This window comes from Podarcis tiliguerta, assembly GCF_965153285.1.
Source record: "Podarcis tiliguerta genome assembly, chromosome: 1".
Lineage (NCBI taxonomy): Eukaryota > Metazoa > Chordata > Lepidosauria > Squamata > Lacertidae > Podarcis > Podarcis tiliguerta.
This window is the reverse complement of record NC_139534.1, coordinates 90,939,585-90,953,457: the sequence shown is the minus strand read 5'-3', so window position 1 is coordinate 90,953,457 and position 13,873 is coordinate 90,939,585. Positions and strand designations below refer to the sequence as shown.

Here is a 13,873-nt window from a genome sequence, read left to right as displayed (position 1 = left end):
GCTTTCCTTAGGCATCTGGTCACTCACTGTGAAAACAGCATGTGGACTAGATAGGCCTTTGGTGTGATCTAGGCTCTTCTTATATTCGTAACATTGCAGTAGATATTTACCAAAAATAACATTAAAAAGTTGAAGCAGGTTAACTCGTTTTCAAAGGCAGTACATTAATGTCATGGGAAACAAAATCATGTCTCATATTGCAATCCACTGCAACTTGTTAGAGATATGGAATTAAGCAATTTAAAGTAGCATATTTCTTTTAAGGCCTCATAGCCTATATACAGCTTTTCATTTTAAAGTACAACTGGCTGCTGATACATGTTTTAAACAGTTGGCAATTATGCTTTCTAATACATCTTCCACCAAAAATATGACTTAATTTACCTTTAAAATGCAGTCAAGGCAAAGCCTTGCTGAAAAGTAAACAGAGTATCCTATGCCTGAAGAAGAGTCTCCAGCAATATGAAATAGTTGAGGGAGGTCAATATGAGAGAATTGGGCTCCTGCAGCCACGTCCCTTTTTCCATCTGAAGTTTCTTGGTGCATGTTCTGAAATTCTACTTTTGTGTCAGAGATTGGCTGGACACTGAGGAGGGGTGCTGGATACTGATGTGTGGGCACCAGGAGAAAGGAAGTTGGAGACTGACTTGGAAGAAGGGATCAGTAATCTTGGGGAGCCTATTACAACCGGGAGGTGAGAGTTAGAGGCAGGAGAAGCTGCAGGATTGGAGAGGGAAGAACAGGTGCAGAGGGAGAGATAGGTCAGGCTGGTATAGAGTCACGGCTTCCATGCCTCCTCCTCCTCCTGCCCCCATCTCTCCTGCCTCACTGTCTCCCAGGACGAGAAGAGGATTGAAGCAGAAGGAAAAAAAGCAGGTTACTTGGAGGCGGAGTCTTTGCCTGTTTGTGCGCAGCTCAGGTGGGGAAGATACATAGTGTAAACTGAGGTCAGGGACAGAGCCTCCCTGTGGCTGTAACTGTCTAATTGGGTGCACACTTAGAAGTAACTGAAGGATGTAGGACTGTTGGACATACCTTTCCCTAACTTGTAAGTGTACTTTTGACAATAAAGTGTTAATTCCTCACTCTGTACATTCCTTGTCTGAGAGCTCCATGGATTTTTGTAGAGATTATGTCAGGGGTCAGCAACCTTTTTCAGCTGTGGGCTGGTCCACTGTCCCTCAGACCATGTGGTGGGCCAGACTATATTTTGGAAGAAAAAAAAGAACAAATTCCTATGCCCCATAAATAACCCAGAGATGCATTTTAAATAAAAGCACACATTCTACTCAAGTAAAAACACCATGCAGGCCCCACAAATAACCCAGAGATGCATTTTAAATAAAAGCACACATTCTACTCATGTAAAAAACACACCGATTCCTGGACCATCCACGGGCTGGATTGAGAAGGCGATTGGGCCGCATCCGGGCCATGGGCCTTAGGTTGCCTACCCCTGGATTATGTGCTTTTTCAAAACATTGAATAGAGGAGAAAAATAAAAGCTTAGAACATTGCCACCTTTCAATCAGTTTCAGAACCATGGACTCATTAGCACAATTCAGAAGAAACTTCCCAAATCACATTGAAAGCTAAATAATTTTCACATTTATGTGAGGAGTTAAAACCAATGGGATTTATGTTTCTGGTTTTAACCCCCTTATCTCATTTGGGAAGCCCATATGAGCCCAAAGAAATATGTTTCTACCCTACTGGATCGGCCGCAAATCAATCCCCCCCAAATGCTATTGGAGTCTACAACAGCAACCACGCTGGCCATTGGCCATTCTAACAGGGCTGATGAGAAGTGGAGTGTGACAACATCTGAAAGGCCACTGGCCCCCATCCCTGAACTAACCAGCATTCTCCATGGAAATCAGTGGGACTTACTTCCAAATAATGCATATATATCTCAGAAGACATAGCCCCACTGTGAGACTGGCGTGAGAACTTGCAAGTTCTTGCAAGTCTTGGATAACATCTTAAGAGACTATACAGGATGCTAGAATGCACGTTATATTAATACACAGGAGAAAGGCAGTAATCTCTCTCTCTCTTTCTGTTCCACAGGCTTCTGCTATAGGCCTTTGCCCGTCCATCCTGATAATCTGATTAGGAGATTTTGTCAAGCAACACTTCTTTTCCTAACACTGTGACCATGGCTGTCCTGAGAGTAAAATTCACCAAAACCAAGAGAGACAAATTGGCTCAAATCCTGTGGATCCTCAACTGGATTTCTGTGGTGTCTGGTGTAATTCTGTTCAGCCTGGGACTTTTCCTGAAGATCGAACTCAGAAAGCGAAGTGAGTTGATGGGCAAAGGGGATATTAACTCTGTCCCCAACATGCTAATATCTGTAGGGGTTGTAGCATGCGTCATCAACTTTCTTGGAGGTAAAATCTGCTATGACTGCACAGACTCCAACAAATTCAACCGATGGAAGTTGTTTATGCTCCCTTATATTGTTTGCACGTTCTGCTTCACCTTCTGCATTTTGGTAGGTGCTGTCATGTGTTATACCATGAGAAATGAACTGGAGGAATCTCTGTATCTGGGGCTGAGGGACGCTATTAAGTTCTACAAGGACACAGACATTCCTGGAAGGTGCTTTTTAAAGAAAACCATTGACATATTACAAATTAGATTCCAATGCTGTGGAAACAACGGTTTCAGGGATTGGTTCGAAATTCAGTGGGTCTCAGTTCGCTATCTGGATATGGCTTCAAAGGATGTTCAAGAGTAAGTATTAAATGTATAATATTTTTTGATGTTGGCTCACAAAATCAGTTTTGGTTGAGCAAATGAATCTGAGTATATAAGAAGAAGAAGAGTTTGGATTTGATATCCCGCCTTTCACTCCCTTTAAGGAGTCTCAAAGCGGCTAACATTCTCCTTTCCCTTCCTCCCCCACAACAAACACTCTTTGAGGTGAGTGGGGCTGAGAGACTTCAAAGAAGTGTGACTGGCCCAAGGTCACCCAGCAGCTGCATGTGGAGGAGCGGAGACTCGAACCCGGTTCCCCAGATCATGAAACTACTACCGCTCTTAACCACTACACCACACTGGCTCCCAACCGGGAAACACTAGGGAATGCCATGGTAGCCTAGAGAAAGTGATGAATTTAAGAGCAACCCAACTGAATCAGGCCAAAGGCTCATCTAGTTCAGCATCCTGTTCTTAGAGTGGCCAACCAGATGCCTATGGGAATCTCACAAGTAAGACCTGACTGGAACAGCAGTCCTTCCACTTATGGTTCTCAGCGACTGATATTCAGAGGCATGCTGACAGTGGCTAGCCTTATCTGTCATTGTTTTGCTTAATCTTCTTTAAAAAACCATCCAAATTTGTGTTCATCAATCCATCTTCTGGAAGCAAATTCCATAGTTTAAATATATGCCCTGTGAAGAAGCTCTTTTTTTTGGGTCTGTCCTGAATCTCCTACCATTCAGCTACATTGGATGGCTATGAGTTCTAGTACTATAAGAGAGATAATGACTTCTCCCTCTCTATGCCATGCATACTGTTAAACACTCTGCCATGCCCTCCTTAGTCACCTTTTCTCTAAACTAAAAAGCCCCAAATGTTATAAGCTTTCCTCATAGGGGAGGTGCCCCAGTCCTTGATCGTTTAGTTGCCCTTTCCCAGCTCTATAATATCATTTTTGAAGGGAACCATCCAAGACGGTAACCAGGCAGGAGTGAAGTAGAGGCATAATTACTCATGGCACACAGTGATGCTGTTAAACTAATAAAGCAAATGTATTTAAATAGGACAAATATAATTTTAAAGAGAAGCGCCTAGTCTGTTGACATATAGAAATAAACAAAACCATTGTAAACTATTTAATTATCCCACTCTATTAGTCCAAAGACTTACATGGCTGCTTTCGATTTTAAAACAGTGCTAAAAATAAATCAAAACACACACAATAAACATTCAGAAGCAGCATCACAAACAAGGAAAAACCACATTCAGCTCAAGAGCAAAAGACCTAAAAGATAACTCAAAGGCCTGGGCAAATAAAAAGGACTTCAGTTGTGTCAAAGAGACATTATGGTCAGCACCAGGCTAGCCCCACTGGGGGGGGGACTATTCTACATCCAGGCTGCTGCAATGGGGATGTAGAAGAAGGTGGGGGATTTCAGTGAAAGATATATGAGGAAGAGCTTAACAGCTGGGCAATTTCATGCAGAATAAGAGGGTCCTTCAGAAACCCAGGTCCTCACTGCTTGCAAATTGAAAGGAAATAAACTTATTGGAAACAAACCAGCAGCCAATTCAGCTGTTTCCAAAAGTGATATGTTTATGATCTGTTCTACTAGTTGCCTAGTTAGGGATCTTGCCGTTCTATTTTGCACCAAGTGAACTTTCCAGTTTCCAGAGGAATAGCTAAGCTAGTTTGTTACAGCAACATCAACCAAGTACTGTGGCCACTTAAAGACTAACAAATGTATTACGGCATCGGTTTTTGTGGACTACAGTCCACTTCATCAGATGCATGAAATCTGTATCTGTAACACAGGAGAAGACTGAATGCATCTGGATGGTTAAATCCTGTCAAAGGCGACACCTTTAAGCACATTTTTAAACACATTGTCCCCCCTCAAAGAATTCTGGCCACTGTAGTTTGTTAAGGATTGCTGGGCATTGTAAGGGCCCAGAATTCTCTGAGGGGAGGAAATGTGCCCTGAATGGGCTTTAAGGAGTATGTCCACACTAGCAAGCTGACCTATTTACTACTCTCACAGTGTCTATTTTCCACATCTTTGTTGCAGCCGCCTAAAAAGCAACGTCGATGGGAAGTTCTTGGTGGATGGAGTCCCCTTCAGTTGTTGCAACCCAATCTCACCCCGGCCCTGCATCCAGTATCAGCTAACAAACAATACAGCTCACTACAACTATGATTTTATGACAGAAGAACTTAATATTTGGATGAGAGGATGCAGGGAAGCCCTACTGGATTATTACACTGACATCATGAGATCCATCGGTATCACTGTGCTCCTCATCTGGTTGTTTGAGGTAAAATATTACAGCACAACTTTCAGAGCTTCTTGTGTCGCAAGTACTATGATGAATGGAGTCCTCCAGGCCTTTCTGTCTGACCCTTGAGGCTCTCCATAGGCAATGGCCCTCACCGGACCTGTGGGGTTTAAGCACCATAAATGCTTTGGGCTGACTGGAATGTGCCCTTGAGCTGTGGTGCCTCTTATTTGGCTGGACAGAGGTATGTGTGTGTGCATATGTAGAAACCTCTGGTATTCACACATATCTTGAATATAGCCTCCAAGATAGGAGTCGTATACATTTTTGGCTCTGTCTGGCCACATCCACCATTTTCATGCAACCCCAGAAGACTGCCCTTGAGAGAATGTAGTTCTCAGGCTGAAAAAAGGTGCCCCATCCATGTTATATATTATATAGTGTTATACTGTACAGTGCAAGAATCAGGAACCTGTGCCCCCACTCAAATCTAGACTACAACTCTCATCATCTTTCACCTCTGACTGTGCTTCCAGGAGCTGATGGGAGTTGAACAACCCCCAAAAGGTCATAATTGTTTAATCCCCAATACAAAGAACAAGTGTTTTTTTCTGGGGGGATGCAAGGGTACACATACCCCTAAACATTTTGTGAATCTTTGTACTTTTGTCCATTTACTGTATTTATTTTCCCTGATATGAACTATAACATGGTGATTTTTCTTGAGTCAAAATGAGAGTATCCCTAAACATTTTTTAAGAAAAAAGCACTGCAGAGAACAAATAGTTGAAGATGTCTGCATTATCCAGAATTTTGGTAAATACACAACAATATCCTTGCTCAATCTACGTTGCCTTCACTAAATCAATATGAATAGATTTGAATTGTTGGTTGGCTTTTTAATATATATATATATAAATTGAATTGTTGGTTTTAAATATATATATATATTATTGAATTGTTGGTATATATATGTGTGTGTGTGTGTGTGTGTATCACTGTTTATGGAGGAAATAACATGCAGTATAAAATATACATCAGGCTTTAAAGTAGATAAGAATAAGATTTCTTAAAATTCATCAGCTTGTTCTTTTTGGGGGGGAGGGAACAGGACGTTCCAACAGCACACCTCTCCTTTTCACGGTCTCCTTTAATGTAGGGCAAATAACAAGACTGTGACAAATAAAAGCTTCTTATGTCTGATGATGCTCACAAGTAACAGTGACCTTTTGAGTCTGGGGCATCCAAAAATATCAGCAATTTTATCCCTTAGTATTGCTTGCTGCAAAGCTACATCAAGGCAGAAAAGGTTCTAGCTGAAGACTAAAAGCACAATAACAGTAGCCTCGCCACTAGATAATTCCTAAAATTTTCAATTGGCATTGGGACAAAGTCTAAATTACCTCAGACTTAACATTCTAAAAACAATTAAGGGTCTCAAATGTGTGTACCTGGGGTTAATACATTCAGATAATGCACAGAAAGGTGAACCAAAGGAGATATTATTATAAGAATAAGAAGAATAAGAATAAGAAGAAGAAGAAGAAGAAGAAGAAGAAGAATTATTTATTTATATGTCACCCATCTGACTGGGTTGCCCCAGCCACTCTGGGCAGCTTCCAACAAATTAAAACATAGTAAGACATCAAACATCTGAAGGCAGCCCTGTATAGGGAAGTTTTTTTTATGCTTAATGTCTTCTAAAAGTCAGATAGTTGTTTATTTCCTTGACATCAAATGGGAGGGTGTTCCACAGGAAGGGTGCCACTACCGAGAAGGCCCTCTGCCTGGTTCCCTGTAACCTCACTTCTCGCAGTGAGGGAATCACGAGAAGGCTCATGGAGCTGGACCTCAATGTTTGGGCTGAGCAATGAGGGTGGAGACACTCCTTCAGGTATGCAGGGCCGAAATTGTATGAAAGGGATTGAGGCAGAAAATACTCAAAATCAGTGTTGTGTTATGTTTTGCTAGTTCTCAATTGGCTAGTTTGTCTTTTGAGAGGGAGGGAGGAGAAGGAGAGAGAGAGAGTGAGAAAGAAAGAAAGAGGAGGAATATAGGAGGGCCATTGTGGAGGTCCTGGGAGAGAATGGAGTATAAGAAGCTGCTTCATACCATATGCTTCATCTAGCTCAGTATTGTCTACACTGACTTGGTTGTGGATCTCTAGGATTTCAAAGTGTTCCTTTCTGGCTCTATCTGGACATGTTGGGGATTGAACCTGGTATCTTCTGCATGCAAAGTAGATGCTCTGTCAATGAGCCATAAAGGTAAAGGTAAAGGTACCCCTGACCATTAGGTCCAGTTGCGGAAGACTCTGAAGTTGCGGTGCTCATCTCGTTCTGCGTTTGTCCGCAGACAGCTTCCGGGTCATGTGGCCAGCATGACTAAGCTGCTTCTTGCGAAACAGAGCAGTGCATGGAAACGCCATTTACCTTCCTGCCGGAGTGGTACCTATTTATCTACTTGCACTTGACATGCTTTTGAACTGCCAGGTGGGCAGGAGCTGGGACCGAACAACGGGAGCTCACCTCGTCGCAGGGATTTGAACCGCCAACCTTCTGATCGGCAAGCCCTAGGCTCTGTGGTTTAGACCACAGCACCACCCGTGTCCCTCAGTGAGCCATATCCCACCCTTTATGTAAGATAAAGCATGACACCACCTAGCTGCGCTGGTAGCATGCTTCACTTGGAAATCCTCATCTTTTAGTGTATAATAAAATTTGAGAAAGCCAAGAAATTCATTGCTAAAATATTCCATTAAGCCTAACATTAAAACATTAATAGTAAATAATTTAAATACAAAGAACAGAATTGCAACACTAAGCAATTCCAGTTCCCAGTGGTCATAACTGTATTCTTAATAAGTGTTTCTTTCTTCTTTCTTTTCATTGGTTAATGGTTTGTAATGTTAATTTGGTTCTTTTTCTCTCTCTAGCTGTCTGTGCTTACTGGAGTTCGTTACCTTCAAACAGCAATGAGGAATGTTCTCCTCCTGGGTGATCCGGAGTGTGACTCAGATGGTTGGTTGCTTGAGAACAGCTTTGTAGAAACTGCCAAAAACAACATCAACATCATTAAGAATCTTGGCAAGGCTAATCAGATATCAACGGTTTCAGGGAATGACCCTAACATGGACGTTAAAACTGCAAACCACGGTCCAGAGAATGTTCCAACAAAATCAATCCCCACAGCTTAACTGGATGCAGCACTCAAGACTTCTAATATGGTTTGGCATCACAGTCACTACTGTGCATTTTTGCTGTGTGTTTTTCCCCACAGGAAACCAGAATCCAAAGAATGGAATCAGTAAATCACATCCTGGTAACAGGACAAAACACGAGGACTTCTGGCAAAGGATAGAACTTCAATGTACTTAACCAGTTTCTGAATTTACAGTGTTACCTAGTTCTACACCACTCTTCTCTCTCTCTTTTACAATGCACATAGAATGCTGGTTTGGAATTTGCAATGTTTCCCCCCTTCTTTTACTCTAAATATGTTATGCCCAGTGTTTATGAAATGTGAACACCAGGAAGATAACTGCATTGCTGTATGAAACACACTGAACACTATATAGCTTTAGGAGTGGTGGGTTTTTTAATCATTTATTGCTCAGTCTTTTTGTAGGTCAAGTTGTTCCTATATTTTGCAGTGACTGTACCTGCCTAAAGCACAGCTTTCTAAAATTCCCAAGTCCACTTTCTGCACTCTCGTCACAAAAAAAGCTTGTTATATCATCTGAATATATTTTATCTTAATGTGACAGAAGTATCTTTATTCACTTAACTGCTGTAAGGCTGCCTTAACTGAATGCAATTTATTGTCACTGTAAGTTTTGAACTTACAACGCTTCAAACCTGTTTCTTTAACAGGTTTTTCCATCTCTGCCGTATTAAGCAGTTGGCCCCTTACCTTTCTCGCCCTGATCTGGCCACAGTGATCCATGCGACGGTCACCTCCAGGCATGATTATTGTAACTCGCTCTACGCGGGGCTGCCTTTGAAGCTGACCCAGAAACTCCAGCGGGTGCAGAATGCTGCAGCGAAACTCCTTATGGGGTCCTTGCCACGGGATCACATTCATCCAGTGCTTTACCAACTGCATTGGCTCCCGGCGGAGTACAGGTTCAAGTTTAAGGTGCTGGTTTTGACCTTTAAAGCCCTACTCGGCCTAGGACCCACATACCTACGAGCCCGTCTCTCCTGGTATGCCCCATGGAGGACCTTAAGGTCCACAAATGACAACACTTTGGAGGTCCCAAGCCGCAAGGTGGTTAGATTAGTCTCAACTAAGGCCAGGATCCTTTCAGTTCTGGCCCCGACTTGGTGGAACGCTCTGTCACAAGAGACTAGGGCTCTGCGGGACTTGACATCTTACCACAGGGCCTGCAAGACAGAGCTGTTCCGCCTGGCCTTTGGTTTGGACTCAGTCTGACCCTTATGTTTCCCTCCCCTTACGGTTTTGATCCATGGGCTACTTTTAAAATGAGGCTGCATTTAAAATTGCATTTTAACCTGTATTTTAAATTGCTCCCCCCCCTTATGTTTTTATTGTAATTTTACTGCTGTTAACTGCCCTGAGGGCGGGGTATAAATAAATTTTTATCTGGCTGGGGAGGGCAGGGTATAAATAATTTTTTTTATTATTAACTTGTAATTTGAAAGCAAATCATTCAGGGCTGTTATAGATTTGCATTCTGAAATAGGGCTCCCTCATAAAGGTGCTAAAGTGAATAAAGGTTGGCCTCAAATCCCAAACGAATAATGAAGTTAGAGAGAGAGAGAAAGAAGGTTCCAGGAACAGAAATGAAACCACAGTGGACCTTACAATATAGAATTTAGCATACACTAAAATATGTGCATGTTGTGAGTAACAACTAGCAGATAGCAACTTTGCAGTATGTAATTCAGAACTAGGCATCAAATAAAAACACTTTCAAGTCTTTATAGATATTTATTAGCAATGGTGACTAAGTGAATAAAAAATTCAATGCTTTTTTCCTAGAAAAATAGGTGCCGGTACTCACCATGAAGTTGTTACGGTAAGTGCCACACTTTTTAACAACAAAAAGAGGTGCCGGTACTGCGTACCCTTGAATACCCCTAAGGGAAAGCACTGGTTATGCTGCTAGGTACCAGTAGCTCATAATTTAAATTTTGAAAATATGAAAATGCATTAATATTTCACTCTGCTCTTTTTCAAAAAATCCCAGAAGTTACAGACTGAAAGAGATTATGCTCTCTATATTATCAAAAACTATATTAGTATAGTTTTTGTAAATATAATGTTTGGTTTGCACTTGCAAAGGGTGAAAATGTCCAAATAAAATCAATCCATTTAAATTACATGAAAGTGTACATGTGTGTGTGTCCATTCATTCTTCTATAAGGATACTAGGAGAAATTCCACCCTGCTTCCGCCTGCACAAGGGGCCATTATGATCATTTAGTCTGATTTTCTCTCAATTTTCTCAGTAGCAGATTGTGCAGTAAGGAGAAAATTATTCCTTATTAGACATGTGACCTACCTGTAATTTGTTGAAGAATGGCAGCTGCGCCTCAACCCCTTTTGCAAATCACAAGCTCTATGGAGGAGAGTTGGGGGAAAGAGAAGTTTCTCTGGACATATTTGGATTACTAGTAGTCACCTCAGAAAACTGAACTCAGACATCACCATTTCAGTTGATGGTGAACCAATCTTTTTATGGTAACTTAATTGTGCTTAATGCTACATACATGATTACACAAATCAAGTGACTAAGCGCAGCTCCTTCTGGCATGGTGCCAGGCTCTGATGAAGGAGCCTGCTGTGGGGGTGCCTGTTTGCGCCCTTTCAAAATTGTGCCTGGGGCCACAGCCCCCATGCTATGCACCACAGTGGTACCTATTTATCTACTTGCACTGGCATGCTTTTGAACTGCTAGGTTGGCACCAACCCTTCAAATTCATCAGCATGAATGTCAGATTTTCTTTCATGAGCCCAGTTGCAGACTTACAGAGACCCTTTTTGTAGCTTTGACTGCATCATTCATTTGGAAACAGCCAAGTCCTCTTCCTATTCTTTCTCTGGTGGATGGGTGGGTTGGTCAAGTTACCTAGACAGAGATTTTGTGGGCCAGCATCCTTCTTTAGGACCATTCTCTTTATCATCTATCTATCTATCTATCTATCTATCTATCTATCTATCATCTACCCATCTATCCAATTTGTATACTGCCTTCATCTGAAGATCATAGGGCAGTTCACAACATAAAAATAATAACATAAAATACATAAAGCAAAAACAAAGCACCAACTCCCCTCCCACAACACATTTAAAAGGTCACACAGAGTTTAATCACACAACTCTGTTATAGAAAAACGTTTTCACCAGGCACCTAAAGATCTGTAATAAAGACACCAGATAAACCTCCTTGGGGTGAGCATTCCACACGCAGGAAGCCACTCATGTCGCTGCCCTCTGGACCTCTCATGGAGTGGGAACATGAAGAAGGGCCTCAGAGGGTCTGGGTTGGTTCACAGAGGGTGAAGCGGTCCACTGCCTCTCCTGCAGAGATAAAGGTCAAGAAGAGCTGGGTGTCATCAACATATTGCTGACAACATATTCCAAACCTCTGGATAACTCCACTCAGCGGTTTCATGTAGATGTTAAAACAACATAGGGGATAAAATCGAACCCTGATGAACCCCACATTGAAGGCTCCACTGGGCTGAAGAACATTCTCCAAGCAACACCCTCTGGAAATGTCCATCCAAGTATGACTGGAACCAAGGCAAAGCGGTACCACCCACCCCTAACTCTGACAGCTGCTCCAGAAGGAGACCATAGCCGATGGAAACAAAAGCTGCTGAGAGGTTGAGGAGAATGAACAGGGATAGATTTCCCCGGTCTCTCTCCCAACAGAGGTAATCATACAGGGTAACCAAAGCAGTTTCTGTGCCAAAAGCGGGACGAAACACTGATTGAAAATGGTCTCTTCCATCCTGGGACCCCCAAATGTTGTTAGACTACAACACAAATCATCCCCAGCCAGCTTAAGTCAATATTCCTCTGCATTTCCATTCAAGTCATCCATAGAAAGTCATGCAAGCCTCACATGTTCTCAAGCTCTTAAAAGGAGGACAACCAGCCAGTTCTTGTTATAAATGTGAAGTAAGCATTAGTCACCCAGAAATTAAACTAGACAGGCAGAGATGTGGCAAGGCTTTCAAAAAGGTTTCGTGTTTAGAAAAAGTGGACACTCAAGCAGCAACACTTGTTTAAAATTGAGGGGACTAGTAACTTGGAGAGATGTGGCAGGCATTTTCCTTAGAATCTTTGGCAGAAAAGATTCTAACCCAGAATAGTCTCAGCACTGCTTGTTGGATGACACCTCTAAGGGTGATTTCTCTTTCTTCTTTCTCATACACTTTTGTTTAGTATCTCCTAAGTGCTCATGTACCACCAAGATTATCATGACAGGTTGGAAATCATGGATGTAAGTAAGCATCTAGCCCCAGGGTAGACACGAGCGCAGCCCATAGCCAGTTTTCTGTTGGTCTATTACCCTAGAGCTTGTTGGAATTCTCACAAATAAGGTTGACCCAGCAAGGCATATCACTTAAGTAAGAGTATATAGCCAGGATCACTTAACGCGGATTAATTAAGCTTTAACTGTTAAGTAATCTCTCATTTTCTTTTTTTAAATGTAAAATGAGCAAGCCAACCTTTCCTAGTGCACCAGTACAATGATACTTCCAACATTTTCCAGAGTTTAGAAATATTTGTGTTCCAACCAAGGAAAACTAGCTCAAATAGCAGCATAGTCCTTATTCGAATTCTCATTAGAGGAGACACAGATGGCATTAGCAAGGCAAGTCTCTAAGCTGCAGCATCTGCTCAGATACAGAAATAAATACGATTTGTTGTAGACTTCTGCTCCTATTTATCATCAATGTGTAAGCCAATCAGAAATAGGAGAGCAACGTGTTTTTTTAAAAAAAAACACCTTGCCATACATGGAAATAGATCCACTGCATTCAGACAGTTTAAGACACTGGTCTTAAGGCACCTATATAAGAACCAACGCAAGATTCCCTCATTTGACAGGTATATACATCACATATACTTACACTAGTACAGTGGTACCTCGGGTTACAGACGCTTCAGGTTACAGACTCCGCTAACCCAGAAATAGTACCTAGGGTTAAGAACCTTGTTTCAGGATGAGAACAGAAATTGTGTTCCAGCGGTGCAGCAGCAGCAGGAGGCCCCATTAGCTAAAGTGGTACCTCAGGTTAAGAACAGTTTCAGGTTAAGAACGGACCTCCAGAACGAATTAAGTTCTTAACCCGAGATACCACTGTATACCCCGCCTTGATGATATATAGCTGAAATGTGAACCGCTGCCTCCTCTTAAAATATTGTGACCTGTGATTAGCTAATGCCTCTCTGTAGTTTTTGTTATGTTATGTTTTATGTTATGGCAGTTTCACACACAGAGTTTCATAACTTCTTGTGGCACTAAGCAATGAAAATGTTACATCAATATTTTTTTTGGGGGGGGGGGGAAGAGTTCACATATCAGCCATTTGGGAAACACCGAGTTTGTGCTTATAACTCTTGTTATAACAGGCAACCAGTATGTACCAGTCACAGTTATTACTGACATAGCTGTTTATATGACAGATTAGGGTTTGTTTGTTTTTTAAGGAAGACACATAGGTGTAATTTCTGGTTTAAATGTTGGCCATATCTCTCTGCCTGGTTGATATACTTCAGTATTGTGGCAAAAGTGGCATTAAAATATTGGCTGATAATTTCTTAGCTCTTGTCTCTTCATTTTCCTTACCGGATATTATCCATTACAGTTGTCTAGAAACGTAACATTTTGAAATGGAAGTCCACAAAG

General features: G+C 41.8%; 1 protein-coding gene across 2 annotated transcripts; it reads left to right on the top strand.

Moving 5' to 3' along the window:
• Positions 1 to 1,988: 1,988 nt before the first annotated feature.
• Positions 1,989 to 10,319, top strand: LOC310657830 (photoreceptor outer segment membrane glycoprotein 2). 2 transcript variants are annotated; one of them, XM_083398912.1, is made up of 4 exons: positions 1,989 to 2,303; positions 2,502 to 2,739; positions 4,776 to 5,022; positions 7,919 to 8,690. In XM_083398912.1, the coding sequence occupies exons 1-4, from the start codon at positions 2,159 to 2,161 to the stop codon at positions 8,177 to 8,179; spliced, it is 891 nt and encodes a 296-aa protein (XP_083255038.1). In that variant the 5' UTR covers positions 1,989 to 2,158; the 3' UTR covers positions 8,180 to 8,690. The 2 variants fall into 2 exon arrangements, with proteins under 2 accessions (XP_083255038.1, XP_083255037.1); XM_083398911.1 differs by having other exon boundaries at positions 1,989 to 2,739; positions 7,919 to 10,319.
• The last annotated feature ends 3,554 nt before the right edge of the window (positions 10,320 to 13,873 follow it).